General features: G+C 34.0%; 1 protein-coding gene across 1 annotated transcript; it reads left to right on the plus strand.

The window, feature by feature from the left end:
* Nucleotides 1–9855: 9855 nt before the first annotated feature.
* Nucleotides 9856–15346, plus strand: LOC145075443 (uncharacterized). The gene is made up of 5 exons (XM_079021690.1): nucleotides 9856–10536; nucleotides 10603–11381; nucleotides 11447–11565; nucleotides 12222–14024; nucleotides 15192–15346. The coding sequence occupies exons 1-5, from the start codon at nucleotides 9856–9858 to the stop codon at nucleotides 15344–15346; spliced, it is 3537 nt and encodes a 1178-aa protein (XP_078877816.1).
* The last annotated feature ends 1236 nt before the right edge of the window (nucleotides 15347–16582 follow it).

Here is a 16582-nt window from a genome sequence, read left to right on the forward strand (position 1 = left end):
GTTTAGAATAATGTTTCCAATCCATTTTCCAGCAACGAAAGTCGAAATTCCGTTTTTTTATAATTATTTTCGACTTTCTTCAACTTTTAAGCACAAATAACAAACAAACGAGCCTAGGCTCTGATACCACTGATGGGTTTTGAGCATTCTAACACTTCCTAAGTGTACATGCAACCCTAATAACCTTGGATCTATGTTTGTCTAATTATCATGCAAAGTTGAATTCCAAGGTTATATTCCTATCTAGCATACATGGGGAACAATTTTAACTTTTATCATAGATAGAATAACTTACCTTGTTGTTGCTTGTGTTCCTTGAAACCTTGTGAGCCTAGCACCCCAAGTGTGATGCCTCAAATGCTTCACACAACACCAAATGCTCTTGGAAAGACTCTTGAGATAACACACACTTCTCAAAATCGGCCAAGCCATCTAGTTCCTTAGTAGTGCCGATTTTTGGTGGAGAATATGCTTCTTATATAGTGTTGACACATCTAGGGTTACACCATGTAAACCCTAATGTGTCATGACTCTTCATTTCCATGACCCATGGGTTTGTAACTCCCATGGAGCATCCATGGAGTATCCTATGGGTAGAGCCCAACTTGATAATCCATGGAGCCTCTTAGCCAACTATACAAGATATGGATGATTTACATAATCAACCCATATATTTAATTAGTTATCCTTTGATCACTTAATTAATTCCAAATTAATTCTTTGATCAACTAATCAAATAATATTATTAATATATTAGAACTTATAATATATTAATAATCTCCAAGTGTTATTTCTCTCATTTAGTCTATCCAATTGCATGGTGCCATGCAACCCAAATGGACCATGCCGGGTCGGGTCAAGTACAAGCCCGAAATAGTTATGGACTTAGACACCTTATCCAACATACCGATGGTGTGTGATTTCCGGAACGACACGGATAGCAAAAGCATCATACCGATTAGTACCAACTGAGATGAAGGAGATTATGATACAAGTTCAGGAGTTGTTGGAAAAAGGTTTCATCAAACCTAGTTTGTCACCCTTGGGAGCCCCTGTTCTATTCGTAAATAAGAAGGTTGGAAACATGAGAATGTGCGTAGAGTATAAGGAGCTGAATAAAGCAATTTTGAAGAATAAATACTCGTTGCCTAGGATTGATGATCTGTTCGATCAACTTCAAGGTGCAAACTATTTTTCAAAAAATTGATCTTAGGTCAGAGTATCATCAACTGAAGGTGAAAAAACAAGATATCGACAAAAACAGCTTTCAGAACAAAATATGGACACTATAAGTTTTTTGTTATGTTGCTTGGACTAATCAACGCTCCATTAGCATTTATGGATCTGATGAATTGAGTTTGTAAACCCTTCATTGATAGATATGTGATAGTGTTCATTGACGATATTATAATATACTCGATTCTAGTTATGTATTGATTATTCTACTTATAGGAAAGGTGTTTAAGATAGACACATTGGCCATGTTGTTGGATTTTAGAAAAGTGATATGCCAAAATGGTCCTGCCACCCAACTATCTTGATTGGATGATCCTTATTTGATAGCCATGAAAGTATATTATCGGATTATTGAAGGATCTAGAGATTTAGTTGTTATGCTCAAAAAGTCAGTAACCTGAATACTATATTATAGGTTGTTACGTGCTTGTTAAACCGTCTGCATACCAACCTACTTAGTTGCTTCGAGATTGTTCAACTGAGTTTTCTCACTATACTATATATTGTCGTATGTATCCTCTTTATGTTAGGATTTTGTTATAATGTAGAGTGTTGTTATGTAAGTATACTATTTTAGTTAGTTTCCTATTGTGTTGAGATATTTGTTTGTATATTATATATGTCGATATGTCATATTGTGAGTTGAGGGCGATCCAACTTGGTGTTGAAGGCCAAGACACTCGGGTGGACTAACTTTATGTTGAAGGCCAAGGCGGAGGACCTGCTTAGTGTTGAAGGCCATTTGTTGTATGCATTGTATGTATATTGTGGTATGTGGTATTTTGAGGAACTCACTAAGCCATGACTTACCATTTTTGATTAAATGTTTTTTTGGTTTGCTCCTCTAGTCGAGGGAATGCTCCAACATATCTGTACTTGCACCATAGAAATAATTATGTTTTTAAACTTCCGCTAAATTCTCTTTTATGTTTAATGAACTTAATACTATGATCATTTAATGAAAAAAGGTTTTGGAGTTATTCTATTATGTTTTAAAAATGAAAATTTTTGGTTGAAAATCGAGACATTACATGTTGGGATTTGGGATGAGTTTGGCATGGTACATCTAGATGATGTGTTTTACCAATTTTTTTCAACATATTGTTAGACATCTCCACTTGCGTGTGCCATCTCTAGAGTGTTTCTACCAAACACAATACAAGATCATGGGAAAATCAAATTATGTGGAACACATAGATTTATCAGATAAGTCGTTGTATAACTAAATGGAGATAAATTTAGTGACAATACAAGATCATGGGAAAATCAAATTCATGCGTATTTGTCAATTTCTTATCTTTGATGTAATCAAAGAAAATTGATGATGTGTTAAGGGATGCATACTAGATCATGCTAATGCAAGAAAATTACTTGAAGTTCAAAAGGAGTAAAGTTTGGACTTCGGTTCCCAAACCTTAAAGAAATTTAATTGTTAGAACAAAACGAGTTTTTAGTAAAAAAAATAAACAAGTATAGTTTTGTGATAAGTAATAAATTAAGGTTGGAAGCATAAGGATTTAGTCAATAATAGTGAATTGAATAGGAAAATACATATACAACTATTCTAGATTGGAAACTATTGGGTTGTCGCTTCCATTTTCAATGTTTGAGAACTTCAAATACTAACAAATAGATATCGAATGGGATTTCTTAAATGGAAAATAAGAGGAGGAACTCTATGTAAAGAAACCACTGGCTTTTGAAAATTGGTTCTTTCCTAATCATGTGTATATGGTAGACAAAACAATGTATGGACTCAAACAACCTCCTTGAGTTTAGTTTGCACTCTTTCAAATTTCCTGATCACAAGTGGTTACAGAATAGGTTTGACAGGCTATACTTTCTTTACCAAATAACTACTTTCTTTACTAAATAACTTAAAACACAAAAATTTCTTGTACACGTCAAGCTATGTTGATGAAAACATATTTAGATCTACACGAAGTCTTCATGTAACTATATTTATCACATATGTGCAAGGAAATATGCCATAAACAGGATAAGTAAAATGTTTATTGTTTAGTTTCACAAGTAAAACAAGTCCCAAATGGGTTGTTTATATATCGGTCTTAGTATATCTTTGTCATGATTTTGAATTTCAAAGTTTAGGATATTTCACCGATGAAAACTCATGTCATATATGTTAGGTGTCATGTTGACCCTATTACCAAGGATGTAAATCTTCCCATGCATAAGGGCATGATTGATCCTCTTTTATACCTAACTACTAGTATACTAGTTTTCATGTTTTAATAGGACTATATGGTGGGTGTAATTATTGGATTTGATGTTCAAAAAACAAAGAAATAAATTATGTTCCTATTTTTAATGTGAACCAATGTGGTCAAATAATTAAGAGCATAAAGAGGAAAAGCAAATAATAATATTTATAATGAATAAATAGTTATTAGTTACCAGGTATTGATAAATAATAATTAAAAGTTAATTTATTACTTTGGAAAAAGTTAAATAAGCAATTACTTATTTAATTAATAAAAGTTTTCATTAATTAATTATGGTTTAATATTAATAAATGATAACAAGGCTTTAAGGATTTATGTATAAGGATTTGAAGGCTTTTTAGAAAATCCAGTAACATCCATATAAATAAAGGCTCTACTTTGATAACTCATTCAAGAGATCAAAGAAGATGTTATTAAAATCTTAATGTAACACCCCATTTTCATCTTACAGTATAATCTAGTAAAAACATATATTTACGAAATTCGAAGTGTAATTACATTTCATTTTAGCCAGCATATTTTGTATGAAAGTTGTAGTAGTCATGATTACAAATGCGTAAATATAAAGAACGCCAAAACTATACATCATATGAAGACGTTACGATTATTCGAAGTTGCGCATTCGACAGAGTGCGTCAATATTTGTTGTAAAATACGAAATAAAAATACATTACTTATTAGCCAAAGTAATGTAAACGAGATTTGATGTGTATGTAATTACAAAAGTGTAGATGTATAGAACATCGAGAACGAAACTAATGAAGAAGTTATGAATTTCGCAAGATCTTTCACAGTGTAATCTTTATAAAATATAAAGTGAACATAGAATAAGAATTAGCTGTTGAGATCGAAAGAAAATTTGTAGTACACGGAAGGCTGAATCCATGTATATAAAGAACATAAAAAACAGAGCTCATATGAGAAAGTTATGATTTTTCAAAGACTGCGAGAAATTACATGTGAAGGGTAACGTGGCACCAATCGGAAGGCGACACGTGGCACCAGCTGAACCCAATTCTCCCCCCAACCAAGTGCTGACGTGGCCCATTAGAATTGTGACACATGGGTGCGGCACGACAAAGGAAGGGCTCAATGCGCTTTCTCGAGTCCTATATATGGGTTCATTTCTTCATCTTTTCTTCACACTTTCTCTGTCAAACTTTTTCCTCAACCTCGAGATCGAAGTTTTTAGTATTTGAGCATCTTAGCAATCAGTTGCAACGTCATAAAGCTACATAGAAATAAGTATTCGGTGTCGAAGTTATTCCCATGAATTTCCCGAGTTTTCACTAGAAAACTTGTAAGTTGAGTTGCACTTACTACACTTGTTAAGTGTAAAATATATTTAAGTTCATTATTATTATTATGAACCTATAAATAAGATTTATCAGTAATTCTAGTTATAATACCGATTGATCTACTTATAAGAGTGATTTCTAGGCAAGATCTTAGTGAGGTGTTTCAAGTGGATTTTTCAAAGAGTATATTTATATATCAACTGGATCATACCTTTGATATGATCTTATCTAATCATTCCTTATCTGATGGAACTTAGTATTTATTGGGATTAGTGAAGAATCTACCGTACATTATAAGATGTCCATAGATATTGATCAGTTATGGTATTATAGGTTAATACGTGTTTGGCGCGCCTGTTCGCCAGGTGTATAGCTGATAGTCGTCTGAGAAATTGTCCAAGTATGTTTTCTCATTGTATCGCTTATGAAATAATTGTTATGACATGATTGTATGCTTAGGTAGACTTGTAGGATATTGCTTATCTACTTGTATGCTATACCAGGTGAAACAATAATCTAGGTTGAAATAGACTTGTTGGGTTGAAACACACCATTTCGACTAAAATAGGCATGTCGGTTGAAATAGACCTATTGGGTTGAAACATACCCTTTCGACTGAGATAGGCATGTCGATTGAAATAGATCTATTGTTTGAAACATACCCTTCCAGCTGGAATAGGCATGTCATTTGAAATACACATGTTGGGTTAAAACAGACCCACTAGTGTTATATATATGGTTTATGTGTTGTATTTCATAATTTTGGGAACTCACTAAGATTCATGTTTACACAGTTGATTACAAATGATTTCAGGTACTTCTTCATACAAGGAGAAGAGCAAGGCTTGATTGTATACATGCATCGACATCATGTTTAATATTTTTGCATGTTTATTTTATACTTTGATTTGAATAGTTAGAACCATGTTTTGATAATGATTGAACAAAAGGGATTTTCATATAACCTTTGGAAATTATATATTATAATTTTAGACAAATGACTTTTATATTACAAGTTGGAACAAGAATTATCAGTATAATCTACTTTGAAAAATGAAAACTTTATGTTGAAAAACGGGATGTTACAGTAAATAATCTCATTGGATCCTAATCCTAGTATCCCTTATACACTATTTCTCTTCTTATTGGAATGGCAAATATATGTTACAATTTTAAACATAACATGGTTGAATCTTTGTTGAATTATATTGTTCAAAGTGGATCTTCTCATTGATATTGATCATATAATTTTAATATGTTAATGCTTCTGGTATATGTATAATTATGTATATGTTTTTATATCATTCCCTAAGTGGTATCATAATCTCTTTTAGAACCATAAATCATAAAATGATTTGGTTTTTGATTTTTTTGTTAACATGTTCTTCATATTCTTAGTAATAGTAACAAACAATATAATTATTTGCTTAAAATTTTCATGGATGAAATCTTCTTACATTTGGATAAATGTATTAAGGGAATTGTTTTTATTCATTAAAAATCATTGTTTTCATCAATAAGTTTATAATAGGAATAATGTGTTGTCCATTTCTGGATTAAAACAAAACATTAAAACAAATATACTAATTGTATCTAATGATTGGTAGTTTTTCAAGAATCGTTTGTGACCAACATAATACATCTTGTTGGTTACATAAATGGATGATGTGTCTTCGTTACAATAAAGGCATGCTAAATAGCCTTAACCAGTCCATCAAGACAGACTGTCATGCGTTGGGAAATCATTTACCATCCATAACAACATCGCATGCATGTTGAATACAATATTGGTTGATGCATCTCTCAATTGGACTCCTTCGGCCCACAACATTTTCAACTCATCCACCAAAGGCCACAAGTAAACATTAATGTCCTTTACGGGTGATCTAGGGCCATGAATCAGAAAAGTTAGCATGAAAGAAGACACTTTAATACATATACATGGTGGTGTATTATAGGAGTATAACCGGCCAAATACTATAAGTATTATTAAAGTTGCCGAAAGGAAGAAAGCCATTAGCAGCTAAACCTAGACGGACATTGCTAGGTTCTTTGGCAAACTCTAGATATCTCTTATCAAATTCTTTCCATGACTTCCCATCAACCGGAAGACACATGATACCATCCATTGAGCATCTAGTATTATGCCAACTCATATCTTTAGTTGTGAATCTGGAACTATAAATTTTTTGAATCCTTGGAATCAAAGGAAAGTACTCCAAACACTTTTTGTGGTACTATCTTCCCCTTTGTGGTTGTGTCCACCCATCTACTCTCGTTACAAATCGGGCACTCATGTATGGAATCATTCTCCTTCCAAAACAAAGCACAATCATATTTGCAAGCATGGATGGATTGATATCCTAACCCTATCTTTCTCAACTTCTTCTTAGCTTCATAGTGTGAGGTTGGAATCTTTCTCTTCGGAAATCAATTCTTAGTAACTCTATAAGTTGGTCAAATGAATTATCTATCCATTTATTGATCACTTTAATATGCAAAACCTTTTCTAAAGTTTAGGGAAGACATCCTATAATCAGGGTATAACTCGGTATTGAGCTCCTCAAGTATATAAAGAAACATACACTCGAGAAATAAAATCCATACATAATAGATAGAGTATTCAAAATGTTAAGCTTCTAAAACCACTTTTTCAAATAACTTATCTCATATGTGAATGTGTATTACATGACTGTTTGTTTGAGAAAAATTCGGAATCATTTCCCCTTAGCTCCTAAGTATATAAAGAAATATATATCCTAGGAGCAAAGAAAAAATGACAACAAAATTTTTTCTTAAACAACCAATCATGCAATACACATTCATATCCTAAATGAGATAAAGTATTCAAAAAGGAGTCCCAAAATTACGACAACCCAAAAATTAGTTTCTATATCAATTTGAAGTGAGTATTTCTAGGCTTTTGATGATTATAATGAAGATACTTAAACTAAAAATCAATGATTCAACATATTTTCATACTTTTTTTACTAATAGAATCATAATTTTTTTGTTAATTATGACATCATACCTTTTTAATTATAGCATCATACCTTTTTTTTTATTATAGCATCATATTTTTAATAACAACACACTTTTATTATTTTCTTTTCTAATATAAATATAAAAATGAAATAAAAATAGAATGCTTTAATAGACAAACTAATAAAAGCAAGTTGTTATTAATAACCTTTGTTGTTAGGTTTTCTTTAATAGCAATGTACTTTTATTATTTTGTTTATTAAAGCATTCTATTTTCACTTTTTTTTCATATTTATAGTACATATGACATCTTATTTTTTTTCTTTTTTTTTAGTTATAGCAATGTAATATTATTATGTTTTTTATACCATAGCATCATACTTTTAATAACAACATACTTTGATTAGTTTGTTTTCTATTGTAAATATAAACAACAAATGAAAATAGAATTTTTAATAAAAAAAACTAATAAAAGTATATTGCTATTAATAACCATTGTAGTTATGTTAATAGCAACATACTTTTATTATTATGTTTATAAAAACATTTTATTTTCACTTCTTTCTCATATTTATAGTATTTATAGCATTTTGTTTTTGGTTTTTTTTTCCGTTATAGCATTGTAATTTAAATATAATTTTGTTTTTTCTATTATAGAATTGTACTTTTAATAGTTAAGCCAATTATACATATATATAGTTTAGTAAACATAAACAACTAAGACAATCATACATATACATTTTATACATAGAATTTCAAACATATTAAGTATACATAAGCTAATAAACCAAAACAAATAACAAAATTGTGCATATTATACATATTATACATTCCAAACATCTTAACACCAAAATCATACATACTATACACTTTATACATCCAATTCCAAAATCAGGAAATAAATAATAAAATCATGCATATTATACATATAAATACAAACACTTTAAGAACTTTATCACTTGATCACCAAACAATTTATCGATTTAACAATTTTTCACTTAATCACTAACATGTATACACGATTAACACAAACAAATGATAACTACTTACTTACATATTTATTGTCATACACAAATGATAACTATAGTAACATACGTACACAATTTAACGCTTTATAACTTAATTAATCAGTTAATGACTTAATAGTCTTCAAATTAGCAAAACCAGAAGAAAAAAAAGGCTAGAAATTTCTTACCTGCAATGACGGAAATGAAGACAGCGGTCACCGATAAAGCTTGTGGTCTCCAGTGATGGTTGTTGTCACCGGAAAATGTAAACTCGACATTTTAGAAGAAAAAACGCCCAAATTAGTGGAACTTTCTTACCTGCAAAGACGAAGGGGAAGAAGTGGTCACCGGAGGAAGTTGTAGTCGTCTGTGGTGGAAACTGTGGTCATCGGAATCACTAAAACAAATAAAAGGAAACATCAGAAATTAAATAGGAAATGAGAAGGAGGTGTTACATGATGTCACCGATGAAGGGATTGGCTGAAAGCAATGAAATTGTCGAACCTGATTAATTGAGAAAAGTTGGGGTGTATCGCTGCAACTGAGGTTGCATATGACCTGATATGCATGGTGAAACCCTATCCCAACAACTTGTTGTTGGTATAGGGTGTTAGTCTATATTATTAGCCCGCTTGTTTATGGGCCATTTTTGTCTTTAGCCCATTAAGGTTTCTGTCTAGCTAGTATTTATATCCGCTTTATTCCTTGTATTCTTTATGTTTTTCTCTGAGAACCCTTATAAATTCTCTTTGATATAATCAGATGACAATGTTATCATGGTATCAGAGCTAAGGTTTGATATGTTTTTAGAAGTCTTTGTAGCAGTCAGCTGTGGCGCGGATCGAACTATCCGTTCGTTCATTATCACTGGTATTCGTCTTGTTTGATATGTTGATTCGTTGCTACTGTTGATTTGTTATTGATGTTGATTCGTTGTTGTTTTCGGTTTGTTGCTACTGTCCGTTCGTTGCTACTGTTGTTTCGTTGCCGTTTTTGGTTCATAATTGCTTCGATTGCTTCTGCTGGTTTGTTACTCCTTTCATTCTCAAATTATTATATTGTCATTGTGGTTATTCATTCACTATCAACATGACCGGAAAGGATGATTCCCTTCAGTCAATCAGTACTCATTTGGATGGAAAGAATTATATGTATTGGAGTTGCGTTAGGAAGAACTTCTTTCGTGGGAAGAATATGTGGGGCTATGTCACTGGGACTAAAGTCAAACCCTCAGTGCCTCAAACTGAGAATTTTGATATGTTGCTTGATGCTTGGGAGACTGATAACTCCAAGGTTATTACTTGGATCAATAACTCTGTTACTCAATCCATTGGTATGCAGTTGGCTAAGTATGATACGGCAAAGGAAGTTTGCAATCACTTGGAGAGACTGTATACTCAGTCCAATTTTGCTAAACAATACCAATTGGAATATGATATTCGTGTCCTTCAACAGAATGACCAGAGCATTCAAGATTTCTATGCTGTTATGTATGATCTCTGGGATCAATTGGCTCTTACTGAATCTAAAGAGTTAAAAGATTTTGAGCCTTACATTTCTAGGAGGGAAGAACAACGCTTGGTTCAGTTCTTGATGGCCTTGCGTTCTGATTTTGAAGGTCTTCGTGGAACAATTCTTCATCGCTCTCCTCTTCCTTCAGTTGATTCAGCTGTCCATGAGTTAATTTCAGAAGAGACTCGTATCAAGTCCCATGCAGATAAAGGGTTTAAAGCAACCTCTACTCCTACTCCCGCTCCTGCTGTGCTTGCTGTCTCCTCCAGTCAATCTCGACAACCTTCAAGAGTCGCTTATGATGAGTGTGCATTCTGCAAATAGAAGAATCATTGGAAAGCTCAGTGTCCATTGTTAGTCAACAAGGGTAAATCTGGCCAATCTCAGTCAGGGCAACAAAATAGGTATGGTCAACAGAAGCATCAGTCTCGTTCCTCTGGTACTCCTCTATGGACCCATCGTCCTCCACAGTTTGATGTTGCTTCTGTTCCACCAGTTGACACAACATATGTTGGACATATGTCACCATCTACATTGGATCCCAAGGTGTTTGAGAGCTTTACACAATATTTGGCTTCTAATCCCATTGCCATGTCTGCATCTATGTCTCACTCTGGTCCTTCTTCATCTGACACTTCAGGTATTCCCTCATCTTTGTGGATTTTAGATTCTGGTGCAACCCATCATATGACTCCTCATTTGTCATCATTTACTTCTTTGTCACAAGTGTCATCCATTTCTGTTAAGTCTGCTAGTGATACATCTATGCTAGTTGAGGGTGTTGGGTCTGTCTCTGTTTCTCATATAACTCTTCATGATGTTTATTACATTCCCAAACTTACTTTGAACCTTGCCTCAGTCAGTCAGTTATGCAAGTCTGGTAACCGGGTGTTCCTTTCTGATTTTGTCTGTATTATACAGGATCAACACACCCAGAAGGTGATTGGGATCGGCCGTAGGGTGGGGGAACTATATGTCTTGGAGGTCCTCAAAGTATTTGTTGTTGCTGCTTCCAGCATTGATTTATCTTCTTTTCGTTTAAGTCATTTTTCGTCTGAGTTTTATCTTTGGCATTCTCGTTTGGGACATGTGTCTGTATCACGGTTGAATTCTTAGCATCTAGTGGTGTTTTGGGTCATTTAAACTCTTGTGATATTTCTGATTGTAGTGGTTGCAAACTAGCAAAATTTTCTGCTTTACCCTTTAATAAAAGTATGTCTTGTTCTACTGCTCCTTTTGATATTATTCATTCTGATGTGTGGGATCCCGCACCAGTATCCACAAAGGGTGGGTCAACCTATTATGTATCTTTTATAGATGATTATACTTGATATACATGGGTTTATCTTATGAAACGCAGATCTGATTTCTTTGGTATTTACAGCAATTTTAGAGCTCTTGTTAAAACTCAACATTCGGCTGTGATTAAGTGCTTCAGGTGTGACTTAGGGGGAGAATATACCTCTAATGATTTCACTCAGTTACTTGCTTCTAATGGTACCATACACCAGTCTAGGTGTACTGACACACCTCAGCAAAACGGTGTGGTAGAACGAAAACATCGTCATATTGTTGAGACTGGCCGCTCTTTGCTCCTGTCTGCGCAGGTCCCTAGTGCCTTTTGGGGAGAAGCAGTCCTAACTGATGTGTATGTGATTAATCGTATCCCTACTTCATTGAATTAAGGAATATCTCCTTTTGAGAAGTTATATGGTCATCCACCATACTACTCTTCCTTACGAGTTTTTGGATGTACTTGTTTTGTTCTTCGTCCTCATGTTGAAAGGAACAAGTTGGGGCCGAAATCTGCTATTTGTGTATTTTTAGGGTATGAGATTGGTCAAAAAGCATATCATTGCTATGATCCTGTGAGTCAGAAGTTATATGTTTCTCGGCACGTTACTTTTTGGAACATATTCCTTTCTACTCGATTCCTGCTACAGCCCACAATGTAACAAAGTTTGATCTTCTGCATATTGATCCTTTTAATGAAGATATAGAGGCTCAAGACTCATCTATGCCACATGATCCCTCGGCACATGACACACCCACTTCTTCAGAGGGTGCCTGGACTCCACCTGTTCCTGAGCCTGATCCTCCGATTATTGAAGTTGAGGATCCTCCTCCACCACCACCCCTCAGGAGATCTTCTCGTCATGTCAAGTCCACCAAGCTACCAGATTTTTCTTATTCTACATATTCAGGACCGTTTGCTTCATTTATAGCTAGCATCCATCATATGTCTAAACCTGAATCATATAGAGAAGCCGTTTCAGATCCTCTTTGGCAGAATGCTATGGCTGAAGAACTCACTGCTCTTCATCAGACTCATACATGGGATTTGGTTTCTCTTCCTCCTGGGAAACATACGATAGGTTATCGTTGGGTGTACAAGACAAAAACAAAAGCTGATGGCTCTGTTGAACGATATAAGGCTAGACTTGTAGCAAAAGGGTATTCCCAACAGTATGGTTTTGACTACGAGGAGACATTTGCCCCAGTTGCAAAGATGACGACAGTTCGTACTATGATTGCAGTTGCATCCGTTCGACAATGGAAGATCTTTCAAATGGATGTCAAGAATACCTTTTTGAATGGTGACCTTCATGAAGAGGTTTATATGACTCCTCCAGGAATTCAGCATCAACTAGGCGAGGTTTTTCGGCTTCGCAAAGCTTTATATGGGCTCAAGCAAGCCCCTCGTGTTTGGTTTGAGAAATTCTCCACAGTGATTACCTCTCTTGGATTTGTCCAGAGTAATCACGATTCTGCTCTGTTTGTTAGATGCTCGAGTGCGGGACGGATTCTTCTGTTCTTATATGTGGATGACATGATTATTACAGGTGATGACCATGGTGGTATTGAGTCTTTGAATCATGATCTAGCTCGTCGAATTGCTATGAAGGATGTGGGTATTGAGGTCGCTCAGTCTAAGAAAGGGTACCTTCTTTCCCAGACTAAATATATATCTGACTTGTTTACACGGGCGGGACTTTCTGACAATCGGACTGTTGATACCCCTCTTGAAACGAATGCTCGATACTCTCCTACTGACGGTGTTCCTTTGTCTGATCTGAATCTTTATCGTACTGTGGTGGGAAGTTTGGTTTATCTCACAGTCACTCGTCCAGATATTGCTCATGTTGTTCGTATTGTCAGTCAGTTTGTTACTGCACCTACTTCTGTTCATTGGGGAGTTGTTCTTCGTATTCTGAGATATCTTCGTGGCACTCAGTTTCAGACTCTCTTGTTTTCCTCGACATCTTCTCTTGAGTTACGTGCCTATAGTGATGCTGATTGGGATGGTGATCGTCATGATCGTAAGTCTACCACTGGATTTTGTGTATTTCTTGGAGAGTCTCTTATTTCATGGAAGAGCAAGAAACAGGATGTTGTCTCTAGATCTTCCACGGAGGCTGAATATTGTGTCATGGCTGTAACTACATGCGATATTATTTGGTTACGATGGCTGCTTGTGGATATGGGAGTTTACATTTCTTCACCTACTCCCTTGAATTGTGATAATAAAAGTGCGATACAAATTGCGAAGAATTCTGTTTTCATGAGTGGACAAAGCACATTGAGATTGATTGTCATTTTACTCGTCATCATCTGCAGCTTGGGACCATTTTGCTTCCATTTGTTTCATCAACTTTGCAGCTTGCAGATATTTTTACAAAGGCTTTATCGGCTTCTCGGTTTCGGTTCTTATGTGAAAAACTCTCAATGCTTATTGCTACGACATTGTAAGTTTGAGGGGGATGTTAGTCTATATTATTAGCCCGCTTGTTTATGGGCCCTTTTTATCTTTAGCTCATTAGGGTTTCTGTCTAGCTAGTATTTATATCTGCTTTATTCCTTGTAGTCTTTATGCTTTTCTCTGAGAACCCTTGTAATTTCTCTTTGATATAATCATATGACAATGTTATCATAGGGTTTAAAGAAACGATGTCTTTTTGTTTATTTGCTGACAACAAAATATAATTAAAAGTTGTGCTGACAACAAGTAGTTGGGATAGAATTTTCACGTGGATTACCACGTGGCACGTCAATGATAAGTCATCGGGATAACTTTCAGAAAACTACATCTTTCCTTTTTCTACACCATGGCATAAAAATAAATGGAAATTACATTTATCGTAACCTATACCGACAACAATTCGTCGGCATAGGTTTTCAGAAGACCGTGAAAATGTTCTTCGTTCTCGTCGAAGATGTGGCAACGACATGTCATCGGCATAGCTTTACAAGTCAAACAAATTTGTTCAAACACTATAAGAAATCATGTCATTGACGGCGACACCTCTGCCGGCGACATGGACTTTTAGTGGCAACTCAAGCTAAAGTCACTGTTAAAACTCCCTGTCACCGACAAAGGTGTCACCAGTAATGCTTTTGGGGGCCGATCCACGACAACCCTTTCTAGAAAACCCTAACCGTATGATTAATATTCTAATCCAATGAATGGGATTCTGTTTCACCTAAACCATATTGCGACGACATCAATAGCGTTGATTTTGTCACGGCTAAAGGTCGAAAAATTAACGCGGTAATAACTCCCTCCATAGTTGTTGTTGCAATTGATTCGTGTCGCCGCTAAAGGTTTTGGTGTCGCCGGTATTTCCTCACACAGATAACCAAAGAAATCGATGCCTCTTTTCCCTTTCTGCTTTTGTTGTTCGACAAGTCGCACCGATTCAGGCCACCACCAGCGACATCTCGTATTTTCTTCCCCATTGTGAGATTCCGACGGTAAAAGGGAATATCAGAGACACATTTACTATTTCTCTAGTGACTGTAGAGCATTTTTGGCGATGGTAGGGCCTCTCGAGCTCATTCCTTTTTATGTTTCTCTTATAACATCGATTTTTAGCTTATAATAACGATTAATTGCAAAATTTTGTCAATTTCAGTTTTCGATTTGAAATTATATAGACGACTATTGTTGTCACCGTCGGAGACCATCGCCACCACTGCTCCATCTGTTGATTTTTTGCTTCCATGGGTTTTATGTACTGTGAATTTTGAGATTAATTTCAAAACATGTGTGTTTGTACAAATTATGTAAAATATGGCATATGTGTGTATATTTGATATATGTTGTGATGTGTTTGGTGTGTGTATATATATATATATATATATATATATATGGTGTATGTGTGTGAAAGTATGTGTATTTGGTATAAGCATGATGTTATTATGTATATATGTGAATGTATGTGTATTTGGTGTATATATGGAATATGTATGTGAAGTATGTGTATTTAGTATAAGTAGGATGTTATTATGTATATATGTGACACTATGTGTATTTAGTATAAGTAGGATGCTATTCTGTATGTGAATGTATGTGTATTTTGTGTATATGTGGTATATATATGTGAAAGTTTGTGTATTTGGTATAAGTAGGATGTTATTATGTATATATGTGAAAGTATGTGTATTTTATATAAGTAGGATGTTATTGTGTATGTATGTGAATGTATCTGTATTTGGTGTATATGTATGTGAAAGTATGTGTATTTGGTATAAGTGGGATGCTATTATGTAAATATGTGAAAATATGTGTATTTAGTATAAATAGGATAATATTATGTATGTATATGAATGCGGTATAAATAGGATGCTATTATTGAAAAAACCAAATAAAGTAGGATGCTATTATTAAGAATGCTACTTTTTGTAATATATATATATATATATATATATATATAATTAAAATAAAAACAATATGGATTGTAAAAAAACAAATAAAATAGGAAACTATTATTGAGAATGCTATTTTTTGTATAAAAAACATTGTGGATTGTAAAAAAAGATTAATTAATTTCAATAAATGCATGTTGATTTTGTAATTTGGTTTGTAGTGATTATTTGCTAAAAGCTTTGGAATTTGGTGTTTTGTTCCAAGTACAAGAAATAGCAATGTACTTTGGTTTTTTGTCCCTAGTTTAAAAATAGCAATGCACTTTGGCATCAATAATTGCATGTTGATTTGGTAAATGTGTTTCTAATTGTGACTTTGTCCCAAGTGCAATAGCAATGTACTTTTGTATTTCTTTTATTTAAGGTTCTTTAACACAAAGAGGTAGACTATTTAATTCCAAAGTCTCATATATCTATATAATAATTAGTAAATGCATGTTGATTTGGTAATTGTGTTTATATTTTAAGTGCAAGAAATAGCAATGTACTTTGTTTTTTGTCCCTAGTTTAAAAATAATAATGTACTTTGGCATCAATAAATGAATGTTGATTTTATAATTGAGTTTTTGTCCCAAGTATAAGAAATAGCAATGTACTT

Source organism: Lactuca serriola, chromosome 9, assembly GCF_051521515.1.
Source record: "Lactuca serriola cultivar US96UC23 chromosome 9, Lser_US96UC23_V15, whole genome shotgun sequence".
In the NCBI taxonomy this organism is placed as follows: domain Eukaryota; kingdom Viridiplantae; phylum Streptophyta; class Magnoliopsida; order Asterales; family Asteraceae; genus Lactuca; species Lactuca serriola.